At 34.0% G+C, this 13,782-nt stretch overlaps 1 protein-coding gene across 1 annotated transcript in view; it reads left to right on the top strand.

Moving 5' to 3' along the window:
* Positions 1-7,487, top strand: part of NDFIP2 (Nedd4 family interacting protein 2) — a 49,537-nt gene extending 42,050 nt beyond the window's left edge. The window contains exons 7-8 of the mRNA XM_036458176.2: positions 2,722-2,827; positions 4,278-7,487. Coding sequence (XP_036314069.1) covers positions 2,722-2,825 — 104 coding nt within the window. The 3' untranslated portion in view covers positions 2,826-2,827; positions 4,278-7,487. The remainder of the gene's footprint in view (positions 1-2,721; positions 2,828-4,277) is intronic.
* Positions 7,488-13,782: the final 6,295 nt, after the last annotated feature.

The raw sequence follows: 13,782 nt of genomic DNA on the forward strand, positions 1-13,782 counted from the left end.
ATTATATGGAAATAAATCTGTAAATTTCTCATGTCCAAATACTTACTTCACATGCCAGCTATTCATATAATTCTACATAGTATTCCAGGTTTCTTAGATTGAAAATTCAGAGTCATTCAATTTAAAGACTCACTGGTTTAATGACAATTGGATGCTACAAAACTTGAAAATCCTAATATGGTTAAAAATAATTGCCTTCAGTATTTATCTTGGAAAATATACATACCTAATTTCTTTTAATGATCTTAGGAAATGTTGAGAGTGGGATAGTTGGATGTTCTATCCTGTTATTTTTGGATCACTAACACATTCTTTATACTTCTGAAATGTACTCTGCATTAGTCATTAATCAGCTAGACGTAAGGAAAGGTTTCATGCCTAATGATCACTGTACTTCTTTTGAGTTGTCTCCTTACAAGGCATGTCTTTTATTCATATTGATGAATTTTGGACATCTATTTTTGTTCTTTGTTTTTCACGATGTATAATTAAATTAATCTTAAAATCACATTACACCTTTAACCCGCATTTCAAATTCATTTACCGACACGAAGTGTACATTTTGTTTCTACTTAGGTTTAAAAGCCCACATTTCTGTGGTAGAATAATTGTACCAGAAAATAATAGCATTTCAGTAGGTGGCAGTATTCTCCTTGAGATCTTATTTAGTCCTGATATTGGATCTTTAGGATCTTTTGGGACATAACTTCTTAGTGGTCAGTTAAGATCACTAAAGATCCTGGACTCTTTCTCTAATAATTATAGTGAAGTTATTATTCTAGTGTTTTGATTTTGTTGGGGAGTAAGGCTCATACAGATTTCAGACAGTTTTTTTATGTTGTTAGTTATATTTTGACTGCCTGAGTTTTGTATGTGGTTTTTTGTGTTTTTTTTTTTTTAATTGAGTTTCCTACTTAAAAGTGAAAAAAAATGTATAAAGTTTATTATGTAGTTAAGCATATTAATTGAGTATATTTGCTTATATATATTATTACTAGAGGCCCAATGCACGAAATTCTATGAAGAGTGGGCCTTCCTTCCCCTGGCTGCCAGCACCAGCTTCCCTCTGGCACCTGGGGCCCGGGCTTCCCTCACAGACCAGCTTTGTTAGAAGGACATCCAGAAGGATGTCTGCTCTAATTAGCATATTATGCTTTATTATCATAGATGAAGAGATTGAGGAATTTTAGGAAAACAACCGTGGGACAGAGTGGAGTGCAGAGGACAACCCCCATTGCACATCAGAGTCATGGTCTAGCCTTTAGGAGACTGTGAAAATTTACTCCATGATAAAAACGTTGCTCTCACAAACACTTAAGAACGTTGAGCACTTTGTAGTACTCAGAAACAATAGCTGCTGAGTGGTTTCTAGGTATGGATTGGCTTATTTTAGAAAATGCTTGACCAGAACAAAATATGACTTAGAAATAGCAGCTTCATAGACAAAAAAGGGACTTCACAAATAATTTCGGTTTACATTTTTCAATAATACTTTTACATTTGGATCACAATGTCCATTATCTTTGAACAGTATCTGGAAGGACATGCAGTGGATTCAGAGTGAGAGTCACAAATGGAAGGAGTTAGAATATAGGAAGCAGATGGGATCACATTTAGCTGAAATTTATACCACTTGTTTAAATCATTGTATATCTCTTCTATCTTACCATTTGGGTTTTTTTGTTTGTTTTTAGTGCTTTGATTACTTGGAGTTGGAGCACAAATTTAGTTTGGGACTTTGCATTTTAAATTAACAAACTCTTCCTCCTTTAGAGGAAGTTTTGTATGCATACATGTCTTCTATTTTTGTTTTTTGACCCCACAATTACCTGGTTAAAAATTTACTGGAGTTAATGTTTTTCTTAGAATTGTATGCTTATGTATATCAAAGATTTAAATCTACTAATAATGTTACTGCTTTTTATACTTAACTAACATTTTTCATCTGAAACTTTAAAGCATTTCACAAGCTTTTTTAAAAATTATTAAGATACCTATGATTAAGTGGTTATTATTTAAAAATAACTGCTTTACTGAAGAGAACACTGACATAGATATGAGATTACTAGAGTGCTGGTTCCCAAGTCTTCTTTCCTGATTCTTACCTCATTTTTATTTTAATTAATCTTTTATTACCTAAAAAATAAGCATTAGTATTTAAAATTATTTACATAATGCACATATCTTTAAATATAGAATTCACCTATGGCAAACACTTGATATTGCTAGACAGGCTTATTGTTATCCCACAATTGTTATCATTCACATGCATACATTCTCTCTTGAACACTATTTTCTATCAGTAAATATGTCTTGGTTTATTAAGTAGTTACATTAATTGAAAATTTGGTAAAATGGAATTTTTATAAGTTGAATCAGTTTAAGTACATTAGGTAACTTTGCAATTTAAAGAAGTCAATTAATAAATTTATATTTTTGTATAATTCTGGATTTTCATGGCTGGATTTGCTTTACTTTAATTTTTACTTTAGATATATTTAGGATTAATAAGTTGAAATAATTTTTAGATGGCAGTAAAATTTTATCATATTTTCTGATGATGGGGTTATAATTATAATGTTAAATATACTATGGAGTGAATGAAACTATACAGTTAAGTTTCTTAAGCCAAGAGTATCTTGTTTATAATTGTCTATTTTAAATATTTCATGCCATTCTTCTGTATAAGAACATAACATATTTGTATTATTTCAATCTCAGGCCTGCTCCTATTCTTCAGGGGATTTGTTAATTATCTGAAAGTCAGAAACATGTCTGAAAGTATGGCAGCTGCTCATAGAACAAGATATTTCTTCTTATTATAGAGGTAAGACCTATTAATATATTAACTCTTTTTATTCCCTTTATTTATTTATATTCCCAGATACATACTCAATGTTTAATATGCACTCGTTTTTTAATAAATTATAACATATTAAATATTTTGTTTTGTTAACAATCAGCTTATTTAAATTTAATATGTTGTGAACTGTTAAAGATAATTTAGATTTGTAAACTTGAATTTAATAAATTTAATTTTTTGAATATATAATGAGCAAAGTGAAACTTTGACCACAGGCTATGAATGAAATAATCTTCAGCACAAAATTTGAAGGCTTAAAACAAAGCACTTACACAGAAGGGATGGGCATTTTGCATAAAACAATGTGAAATTCACATAGACATCTGGTTAAAAGAACAAAAAGCAAATCTGTGATTGAAAAGCAATTTCCCATTCACTGATCTTAACAAACTGAATCAAGGAATTAAAGTTGTATGAAAAAGCTAGGAGCTCTCTTATTATTTTCTTGATGCTCGATAGTTTGTATCAATAATGAAGGCTACAACTAGAATAAAAGGAAATATAAAGAAATGAGCAGAGGTATTTTAAGGTATTTGAACTGCATAAGCAAAATATCTGCTAAAATATCTTCTAGATTTATCTACAAGTACAAAATGTTTCAAAGTTGCTATATATTAAGTACAATCTTTTAATTGTGTGGTTTGTGATTTAGTTGCTTAAAATTTATTTTTAACTTAAATGAGTTTTATGTAACCTGCCATACTTCACTTATTTCTGCTGGAGAGTACAATGGATACAACTGTATTTCTGGATCATATTAATGTATCATTTTATTTTTATTTTATTTATTTATTTATTTATTTTATTTTTTTATATATTTTATTGATTTTTGTACAGAGAGGAAGGGAGAGAGATAGAGAGTTAAAACATCGATGAGAGAGTGTCATCGATCAGTTGCCTCTTGCACACCCCCTACCGGGGATATGCCCGCAACCGAGGTACATGCCCTTGACCGGAATCGAACCCGGGTCCCTTCAGTCCCCAAGCCGACGCTCTATCCATTGAGCTAAACCGGTCCTGGCTAATGTATCATTTTAAATATTCCATTAAGATCTCCCTCCCAAAGATATTGTATTTTCTCCTTAATCAGTAAAATGTTTTTGCACACAGTGACATTAAGAATTTGTCAGTTTTAACTGTAAAAGGCAAAGTAATTTTTACAAATTTAAATAATGTTCTGTGAGTATTGAGTATAATTATTTTGTTTGCATTTTCAAGAGTCTAAAATATAATATAAAAATTTTCTAGATGGTCTCCTAATCTTTAGAATATATTTTAATTAATTCTACTCTGTCATTTTATCAAAAGAATATTGTATGCTTGATATAGTATTGCTATAAATGGATTTTTACTGTATTATCATTTAGATAAACGCAATGTAATACATTTTAAGACATTCTTTCTTTGTCTCTAGACTGCATCAACCAGACATTCCTTTCTTACATCAATGTGAAATTTCCAGATCATCTTGTAAACCTACAACTTTAATAGGATAGAAGACTACTAATAACAGAAGATAAATTAGTTAAAAAATAGAGCTTCAAAATTGGATGACGGGGTGGTTTATGCTTAAAAACCACTTCTGTTCATTCTCTTAAATATTTATATTTCATTTGTTTTGTGCAGTTGTATCTGTGCCCCTTCAAAAGATTTGCATATACTTGAAAGACACCATAAAGTTGTAGCAGTAAAGTACAGTCACATTTTGTTAATCAGTGTTTGATGTATTTCAAAGAGTTGAGTGATAAACAGTCTTCTAGCATGTAAATGCCATTAACTTCTGACCTGACTTTTAGTATAATAAAAATGAAATTATTAACCATGTCAAATGCTTTAGTTTCTGGCTCTCAGATTCATTTAGTAACTACACATGAAACATCCTTTGGTAAATAAAAAAAAATTTTTTTTTAAACCAGCAGTGCTGATTATTAGAAAGGTAGTGTCAGATTTTTGAACATGATTTTTACATCATTATTTAGTAAAGCTCTTTCTGTAAATAAAGATGCATAAACTACTTTCTGCATTGTTTTCTTAGAAAATTGTGTCTAGATATCTTTTCATTAATTTTAAAATAAGTGAATTTAATATATATTGAAAATTTGTATGTTAAAGATAGAGTTTGTTTTAGTACAAATTTTAAGAAAATATGGGTATTCCACATATCCTTTATAAGAAAAAGAATTTAAGGGACAAGCTGATTTTAGGGATTCTCAAATGAGAAGCTTGGTTTTTTAGCATTGACCATCTTAGAGATTCTTATAGGAAATGATTGTATTAGATATTTATTTTATTTCATTTAAGACATATTTGAAAATTAATTTTTGAATAAGATTCTCATTTGCATTTGTCTTTTAAAAAGCCAATAAAAGTATCTTTCAATATCATTGTAATAATTTTTAGATGTTTAGTTTGTTAAATTTAGCAAGTAAAAACTTGTACTATTAATAGCTTCTTGCTTTGTGATTGTAGGGTTAACTTGTAAAAATCATATCCTGATATGCAAACTATGTCTTCAAGTATGGAAATGTGTCTGTGGAATATAGGGGTGTGGGGTATGTTTGTGTTGCAAGAGTGTGTGTTGTCACCATTATTACAACTGGAAACCACATTCATAAGCTACTACATTTTGCAAATAATTTTGTCCCTCATTTATTTTTATTTTTAGTTATATCTTTGCTTTTGAATGTCAATGTAAAAAAAAATGGGAATTATATACTCTTTTAAACTTAAAAATCATTTAATACAGGTAAATAGAATATATGCATACAATTGATTGTTTATCATTAGACATGACTACTACAAAAAAAATACACTTAAACTATTCAGGGACATTTTCCATTTCTGGAAAGGAAAAAAAAAAAGATTGTTTTATAATTTCTTTTGTATTTATCTGTGTTTTCTGGTTTATTTTATTGTCTTTGATAATAAAACATACATTTTTGTTTTTGCTAATTGAGCCTATTTTTTGTTTGCCCTCATTCAATCCCCTCCCCTGCATAGAATTGTATTATTGATTTAAGTACCTGTGTTATACCCCTTGAACAATTGAATGAGATAAAGAAAATAATATTTAATTTAGTTGCCTGATTTGGAAATTAATTAAAATTAGACTGTGCTAATAAGAAATGTAAACTCATGCTAGATCCCTTATATTAATTTCCTATAGATCTATACTTTGTTCTTTTAATAATTTTTAAATGAAATTAAGCTATGCTGCATGCTAATTTTAAATTATTAGATCAGATACTTGGTTTCTGAATATGTATATGTCACTTTTGATCCAATATCAAAACTCTTTGTTTTGATTTTTGTTTCACCAAATCATAAGATTCAATTGTGTAGGTTATCTAATTTCCTATAACTGGTACAATTCAGTGTTAGGCTTAAATCTCATCATCCACTTGGAGGAACCAGGATATTATTTTTTAAAACCTTCACACCCCCTTTCAGATTTATCAAATCTTGCACATTTCACTTCATTTCCTGTGAGTTTGGATAGAACAGTTGCTGGTGTGTTTGGGGGACACATCCACCTTTTTTCTCTGCCTTAAAGATTAAAAATTAAAACCTTGTTAAGGTGTCTAAATTTTTGAATGAATGTAAGCTTGGGCTTTGAAGTTGGTGAAAAATTTTATTAAATTTCTATTATATGAATAAGTTAGTTATGGCCATATAATCCATTTTTATGTGTTTATGAAATAAACTAATATTAAGATAAAACAATTTTCTTTGTTAAGGATAGATCTTAGAAATTTAAAAGTAAAGAAATCCTATTATTCTCAATAAAAATGAAAATTACTAGGAAAAATACTAATATCTAGCCCACTTTTTTTTTTAGTCTATAAGACATATCCAATGCCTTTGAGATTGTTTCTGATTTTAAACCTGTTTAAACAATAATATTTCCAGTAAAACCTCTCCTAACAGGAAGAGTGGAATCTAAAGTCCATTTGCAGAAAAATTCAAGGCTGTTTAACTTAATTTTTTTCAACTGGTCTATACTGTCCCCCAAAGCACAAAAGTAATGATAATGCATTTGATACTGTATTTAACTAGAGTGACACATTTCCTGAGCTCTCTCAGAACAGTCCTGGTTATTTCCATTTTCTCATCTTAAATAGGACATCTCACTCTCAAATTGTCCTAATTTGGAAGATAAATGATATGATCACTTTATATATATAACTTATATTGGATCGAGAAGTGACCGTCTAAACCCCTTGCCTTTTGAGAGAAAAAACTGGAGTATTAGGGCAGAAGACAATTATTGTTATGGCCTTTCCTAGCCAAATCATTTGTCTGGTTTGTAGAACATGTGTAGTATCTTTTTTTTTTTTTTTTTTTAATAGGAATTGTTGTATTTGAGTGATTCCAGCTTATGATAAATAGGAAACAATAAGCTTTATATTTTTAAACTGCTGTTAAATGTTATTTTAATTGTTTATTACTGAATTCTTCAAATAGTAATGTGGAATATTAGTGTATTTTTTAAAACCTCATTCCTGATAAAATTCAACTGTTAATTGATATTGTGCCAATTACTATAGGAATGTCCTTGCCCATATATAAAATATGCTGATGTGTTTTACTTATTAATAAAGTTCTAATGATGTGGAAATATGAACCTATTGATGTATCCTTTTGAAATCAGTTTGTTCACAATATATTATCACCACATTGGCCTCACTAAAATACTTATATGGCAGACCACACAAGATTTGCAAGGAAAACAACTTGCATGCAATTAGGTTGGAGTGTGCAACATTAACTTGTTTCTGTAATTTATATGTTAGATTGCAGTTTAATTTTAATAAATACAAGAAAATCAACTTTGTGAAAATTATGTTCATTTCTATTTTGCAGTAGATCAGTGGTCACCATAGTTAAGTTCTTATTTGGGACATGAGCTTTAAAGTATAAAAACTTTCCCCAGGTTTAAAAAAAAAATAAACCTCATTTTATACTTCATAAAAATTTAAAAGGTAATGTTTGTCTTGAACTCAATATGTTTACAGCTTTTTTTCTTGATGTATTTCAGCTAGCTTTCATTTTTATTTTGTTTTGAGATATTGAGATACCTACTTCTAAAAATCCCACTTGGTTTTCATGAAAACGAGTTAAAAAAAAAATCCATTGGCTAAATAGAAAAGAGACGGGGTATTACCCTTTTAACAGCTTAGTTATAGTAAACTGTAATCACACACTTCTGGTTCACAGAATCTTAGAAGGTTCCTTCCCTATCTCATGCTTGTAAAAAGAAACATCTTACTACTTCCCCACACCTTTTCTGTTTGCTTTAATTAAACCAACACATTACCTTTAGTGACACAAGCAGGGGTATAGACTGTCCTCCCTTAGAACATAGTTCTTTTCTTTTAGCCTTACCAGAATCGTAGCAATCAGCAAGTAAAACAAAGCTCAGAAGAAATTTGGAAGGGGGCACCGTCTGTTCTTGTAATACACAAAGTTGTAAATAATCTTGTTCGAAAGCATGAACTCTTCAGAGGTGCAAGAACAAACAGTACATGTGCATAAATATATATGTGGAAATATATTGATTCCTTTAGCATCAAACTTAGTTTTTCAGACTTCTGAAATCCTGCATAATAATTTCATTGGCTTTTCACTCCATGGGACTTGGGCTCTAACATTTTAATTCACAGCTTATTCCTTAATAAATAAGACCTGAAGACTCTTAATTGCTAGCAAGCATTGGTGAATACTCATCCTGATACAATAAATGGTGATGAAACAAGTATGAAGAATCACTTCCTAAATCCAGATTTTTAAAATGATGAGCAGACTATGGAAACATGTAGCGTCAGTACATTGAGAGTTAGGAACTTTTAAAAGACACCCAAGTTTTACATCTTAGTCCTATGAGACCTCCTGGGATGAATGATGGATGAAATGATTCTTAGGGCCTCTCTAGAGCTATGATTGTTATTCAAGATGGTGCATTATAATCAACTGGGAGTTAGGGGGAAAGTGACAGTTCACCTTCCATTTCCCGAAGTTCCAATGCAATACATATGCCCCATGACAGCATATGTGCTTCTAGTTTGGAGTTCTGGGATTTGAGTCTTGGTACCTCTGATTCCTTTCTCATCATTGTGCCCTCTCTATATCTAGCTCCTGGTATACACATGATAGAAAGTTACAAACGTTAAGATCAGACAGCCTTCTTGCAGGGAAAGGAAAGGAAAAGACACCTAAAGTAGATCTTAAAGAGTTAGTGAGCATTTCATGAGTTCTTGCTTTGTGGCCCTGAATGAGCCCTTCTGGTTTTCATGCCTTTATACACATTACGTGCCTCTGCAGGGCAGCATAACCAGGGCCATGTGGGCACGGTGACAATGGAACTGTATGTGGAGAAGGCAGTTCTTTTATCCACAATCTTGCAGAGCAAGCAGAATTGGATTATCAGAGCTGATTTTTCATTGCCTGAAAAAAATATAATTTCCCAGGAGCGTCTTCCCTTCTCTAGTCTTGAGGAGCCTATGTATTATTGAGAGGCAGAAAAGACTGGGGTTTGGAGCCAAATTAACCCTGGACTCAAATTTCAATTCTCACACAAGCTCAGGCAGTTTGCTAAACCAAAGCCTCAGTTTCCTCACCTGATTGTTTGGAAGCACCATATGTATGCACCTGAGGATTAGGTGAGATTAATGAAAAGAAAAAGTTAGCATTATTATTACATCTTTGCTGAGTGTGTTTCCTGACCAGGCTGCCTGTTAGTGTTAAGCAGATGCCTCCAGGACTTGGAATAAGCCCGTGCCTGATGTGGGCATTGTATCTACCAGCCCCTTTGAAAAGCATGATTATAATAGGATCATGTTGACCTAGCCTTGGCTCCCTACATCTCTGCGGCAAGTGGAAATAAAGCAAAAGTGGCTTAGATGACGATTGATATGAAGGGAGGGAGGAGTCTGTTTACCAAGCAATAAAGCATTCCAGCTGTAGGAAGAGCGAAAGCTTACACATCTCTCCTGGTTGAAACTTGGAGTGCCTGAAGGGCCAGTTCCTTAGAATTGAACTACAAATTGATGAGATGATTGGTGACTCATTGCTTTTGCTCAGGGCAGTGAAATTCTGGTTGGGAAGTGATCAGAAAATAAGTTACTGGACAGGTTGTTTCTGATTCTAGGCCAAAATACTTCTCCAGTGTTCTATAATCATGGGGTCTTAATCTTGGATTTGTTTTTTAAAATGCCTGTTACTGTGAAAGGGAAATAGTTAGATGGGAGTTAAGTCCCCTAGACTCCACCTTGATCATAATTCTGGTCAATTAAATATTTTTTGAGTGCTCATTTATAATTTGTAAGGGTGATGCTCTTGCCTCCATATGGTATTCCTCTCCTACTCTCTTCCTCTTTCCATCCTCTGAAAGAGCTTAAATGCCAGGTCTTTTGTGAAGCCTTTCTCATATTCTTATTCTGATTCTGGTCCTCTTGTCCCCTGGCTCTATGTGTGATTTTTGTCAATGCACTATCACTATTGATTTTTGTGTTACTATCCTCAGTGGTAGATACTCAACTTGCATGCCTCCCCAACACCTAGGACAGAACTCAAAAAAATAAATGGATTTATGGATAAGATAAATGGGATTGGTGCTAGTGATGGTCTCTGTGTGAACTGGATATGTAAAATGCATTCTGTCCCTTCATTCATAGTCTAATGGAGGAAAATTTATAAACAGGAAAATGTGCTAGTGTTAGGTGGGAACAAAACTCATGTGAGCAAGCAATTGGACCCTGGGAGAACCAGGGCATCCTTCACTAAATAGGTGACATTAGCACTAAGTCTTAAAGAAAAAAAAATAGAAATGTGCAAGTATATTTAAACATTCAGATTTTTCCATCTCTTGCCTTCTTTGATCCTCCTCAAAAGGAAGTAATTTTCTAATTCTTATGACACTTCATCTGAGCCTCTTTTTTCAACCACTTTCAACTGTGTGTCACAGTAATCGCATTCATGACTCATCATCACTTCTGCTTGAGGACAGGATATATGTCTACTTCATAAGCTTCCAACATGCCTTACACATAGTAAGCACCTTTAAAAATAAAGTCCAAGATTTTTCATGTCATTTTGAGCCATTCATTTTGCCACTGCCAATATTGTTAACTTCAGAAGTCAGTAGTGACATAGGCACCCGCTTCTTCAAATACAAATATCTCCCATGTACTACTCCCATATTTTTTACCTGTTAACAATTTGTTGTATACTTTTACAGACTCTTTCCACATAATGTTTTACTAGTATGATCCTGTTTTATGGTGACTTCTGGTCCAATGTTGGAGACGGTGCTATTTTCTCTGTATCCCAAGAGACAGCTCTCAGGAGAGAGTACTATTTCTTCTTGCAAATGTAGTTTATTTCTCTTGAGAAACCAACATTTATTTCCTTGGTTCTTTAGTCTCTAGATAAGGGCCTTTGGGAGCCAGCCTAATTCGGGATCTGATATTTGCAACATTTAAGTGTCCAGCTTTATGATAAGGGCCTTTGGGAGCCAGCCTAATTCGGGATCTGATATTTGCAACATTTAAGTGTCCAGCTTCATTTTGGTGAGAAGGTCTCTGGAATCAGGTTATTAGGAAGAAAAGGGTTGGAATTGACAACATCTAGCCTGAGTAGGTTTAGAGAAGACAAAATGATTCTGGGTTTAAAATTAATTTCCTGCCATACCACTTTGCCTCAGTGGTTAGAGTGTCAGCCCATGGATTGAAGGGTCTCGGGTTCGATCCAGTCAAGACAAGCCCGACCCCAATCAGAAAGTGTGAGAGGCAATCAATTGATGTGTCTCACTCACATTGCTGTTTCTCTCTCTTCCCCTTCCTTCCTTCCTTCCTTCCTTCCTTCCTTCCTTCCTTCCTTCCTTCCTTCCTTCCTCCCCCCCCCTCTCTCTCTCTCTCTCTCTCTCTCTCTCTCTCTCTATATATATATATATATATATATATATATATATATATATATATTATGATAAAATCAATGAAAACCATTTTTTCTTGTTTTAGAACAAAAAAATGTGTCCCAGGATGTGGCAATCACTGTTCCTTTCTAAACTAATACATTTAGAACCCTTCCATTTCTCTTCCCAAATTCTTTCTGCCTTGAGTTTGTGTGACACATGTGTCATTGAGGCAATAGTTGATAGATTAAGAATAAAGAGTGATGAGGAAGAAGAAGTCTTGATCTTCCCTGACATTAAACAGAGTATTGCACTAGGCCTGGACCAACCTACCTTCAACTTTTTGTTCAATGAGAAAAATAAATTTGTATTTGCTTAGTTATTATTAGTCAGGTTTTAAATTATTGATATTTAGGAACTATGCTTCAAGAAGAAAGTCTAGAGAACCAAGATGGCAGGGTAGGTAAACCCCTGTACTCACCACCTCCCACAATCACATCAAAATTACAAATAAATACAGAACAGCCATCAATCAGAACCACCTGAAAGCTGGCTGAATGGAAGTCCTACAACTAGAAAAGTAAAGAAGGAAGTACATTGAAACTGGTAGAAGGGATGGAGGCATGGAATGGTCGAACACAGACATGTGACGTGTTTTTAATTGGGAGGGATATCTTCTCTGCAGGGGCCATTCATGAGGACCAAGAGGTACCAGCCCCACATCAGACTTCAAGCCCACACTTCAGAGCTGGAAAGAGAAGCCCCCATAACTTTGAGCTGTAAAAACCAGTGGGGATTGTGGCTGAGTGACAGGAAGGCTTCTGGAGACCCAGGAAATTCCTTTTAAAAGGCTGGTGCACAAACTTACGTGCGCCTGCTCCCTCTGAGCTCCAGCACTGGGGCAGCAGCTTAGATGGATCCAGGGACATACAGGAGACAACCATAGGGATCTCTCCTGCACAGCAGCTCTTCCACTGTAGTTGAAGCTGGTTCTCACAGCCAGTTGGCTTGATGGTCAATTCCTTGCCAACAGCAATCAAGGCTCAACTACAACAAGACTGTACATACAACCCACTGGTCACATTTAGAGTGCCCAGCTCAGGTGACTGGAGAGGCTGAACCACTGAGCCATACAGGACACCTAATATACAAAGCCACTTTATCCATTCCAAGAGACATAGCAGCTCCACTTAATACATAGAAGCAAACACAGGGAAGCAGCCAAGATGGAAGCATGTCAATGGCACTTTGTAAGAAGAGCATGTGAAGTGAGTTATATTAAATGTGGCCCTCTTTGGAAACATGTGACTTTTGTACTCCAGCCAATCTGTGGGTTGTAATATGTGTCCCAGCAGCTCAGTCACCTGCAGCATGGACCAAGAAGACAGAATAGGATTTGCTGAGAGGATATGAGCAAAGGTTGGAGAGACAGGGGAATTGAGGGAACTTCTGAGAAAGTGATCCAAGTCATCAACCATAGAGTACAATCTCACTTCTCCGTATACACCCAAAAGAATGGGAAGCAGGGACACAGAGCTATTTTCACACCCATGTTCATAGGAGCATTACCATAGTCAAACGGTAAAAGGTCAAATTCCTACCAATGGATAACGAAAATATTGTATATACATATAATGAAATATTATTCAGCCTTAAAAAGGAATGAAATTCTGATCTATGCTACAACATGATGTGGAAAACATTACGTTAAGTGAAATAAGGCAGCCACAAAAGGAAATGTGTATGATTTCATTTCCATGAGGTATCTAGTGTTGGAGGAGATCATGGAGAGGACGTGACTGCCAATTGACCCAAGAACTGCCAATTAGAGGCCCCTCAGCCCTCCACTGTTCTTGGAATGCACACATTGCCCACCATTCCCACAGTGGGAGCCATTTTCAAGGATGCAGGCTTGAAAGAGCAATGTGTTGTCCAGGCACCATCTGGACTGTGTAGGTGACTGAATCTCATTAAGTCCTCTATATAAACATTGATGATGCTGACAGCA

This window comes from Pipistrellus kuhlii, unplaced genomic scaffold (assembly GCF_014108245.1).
Source record: "Pipistrellus kuhlii isolate mPipKuh1 unplaced genomic scaffold, mPipKuh1.p scaffold_m20_p_3, whole genome shotgun sequence".
NCBI lineage: Eukaryota > Metazoa > Chordata > Mammalia > Chiroptera > Vespertilionidae > Pipistrellus > Pipistrellus kuhlii.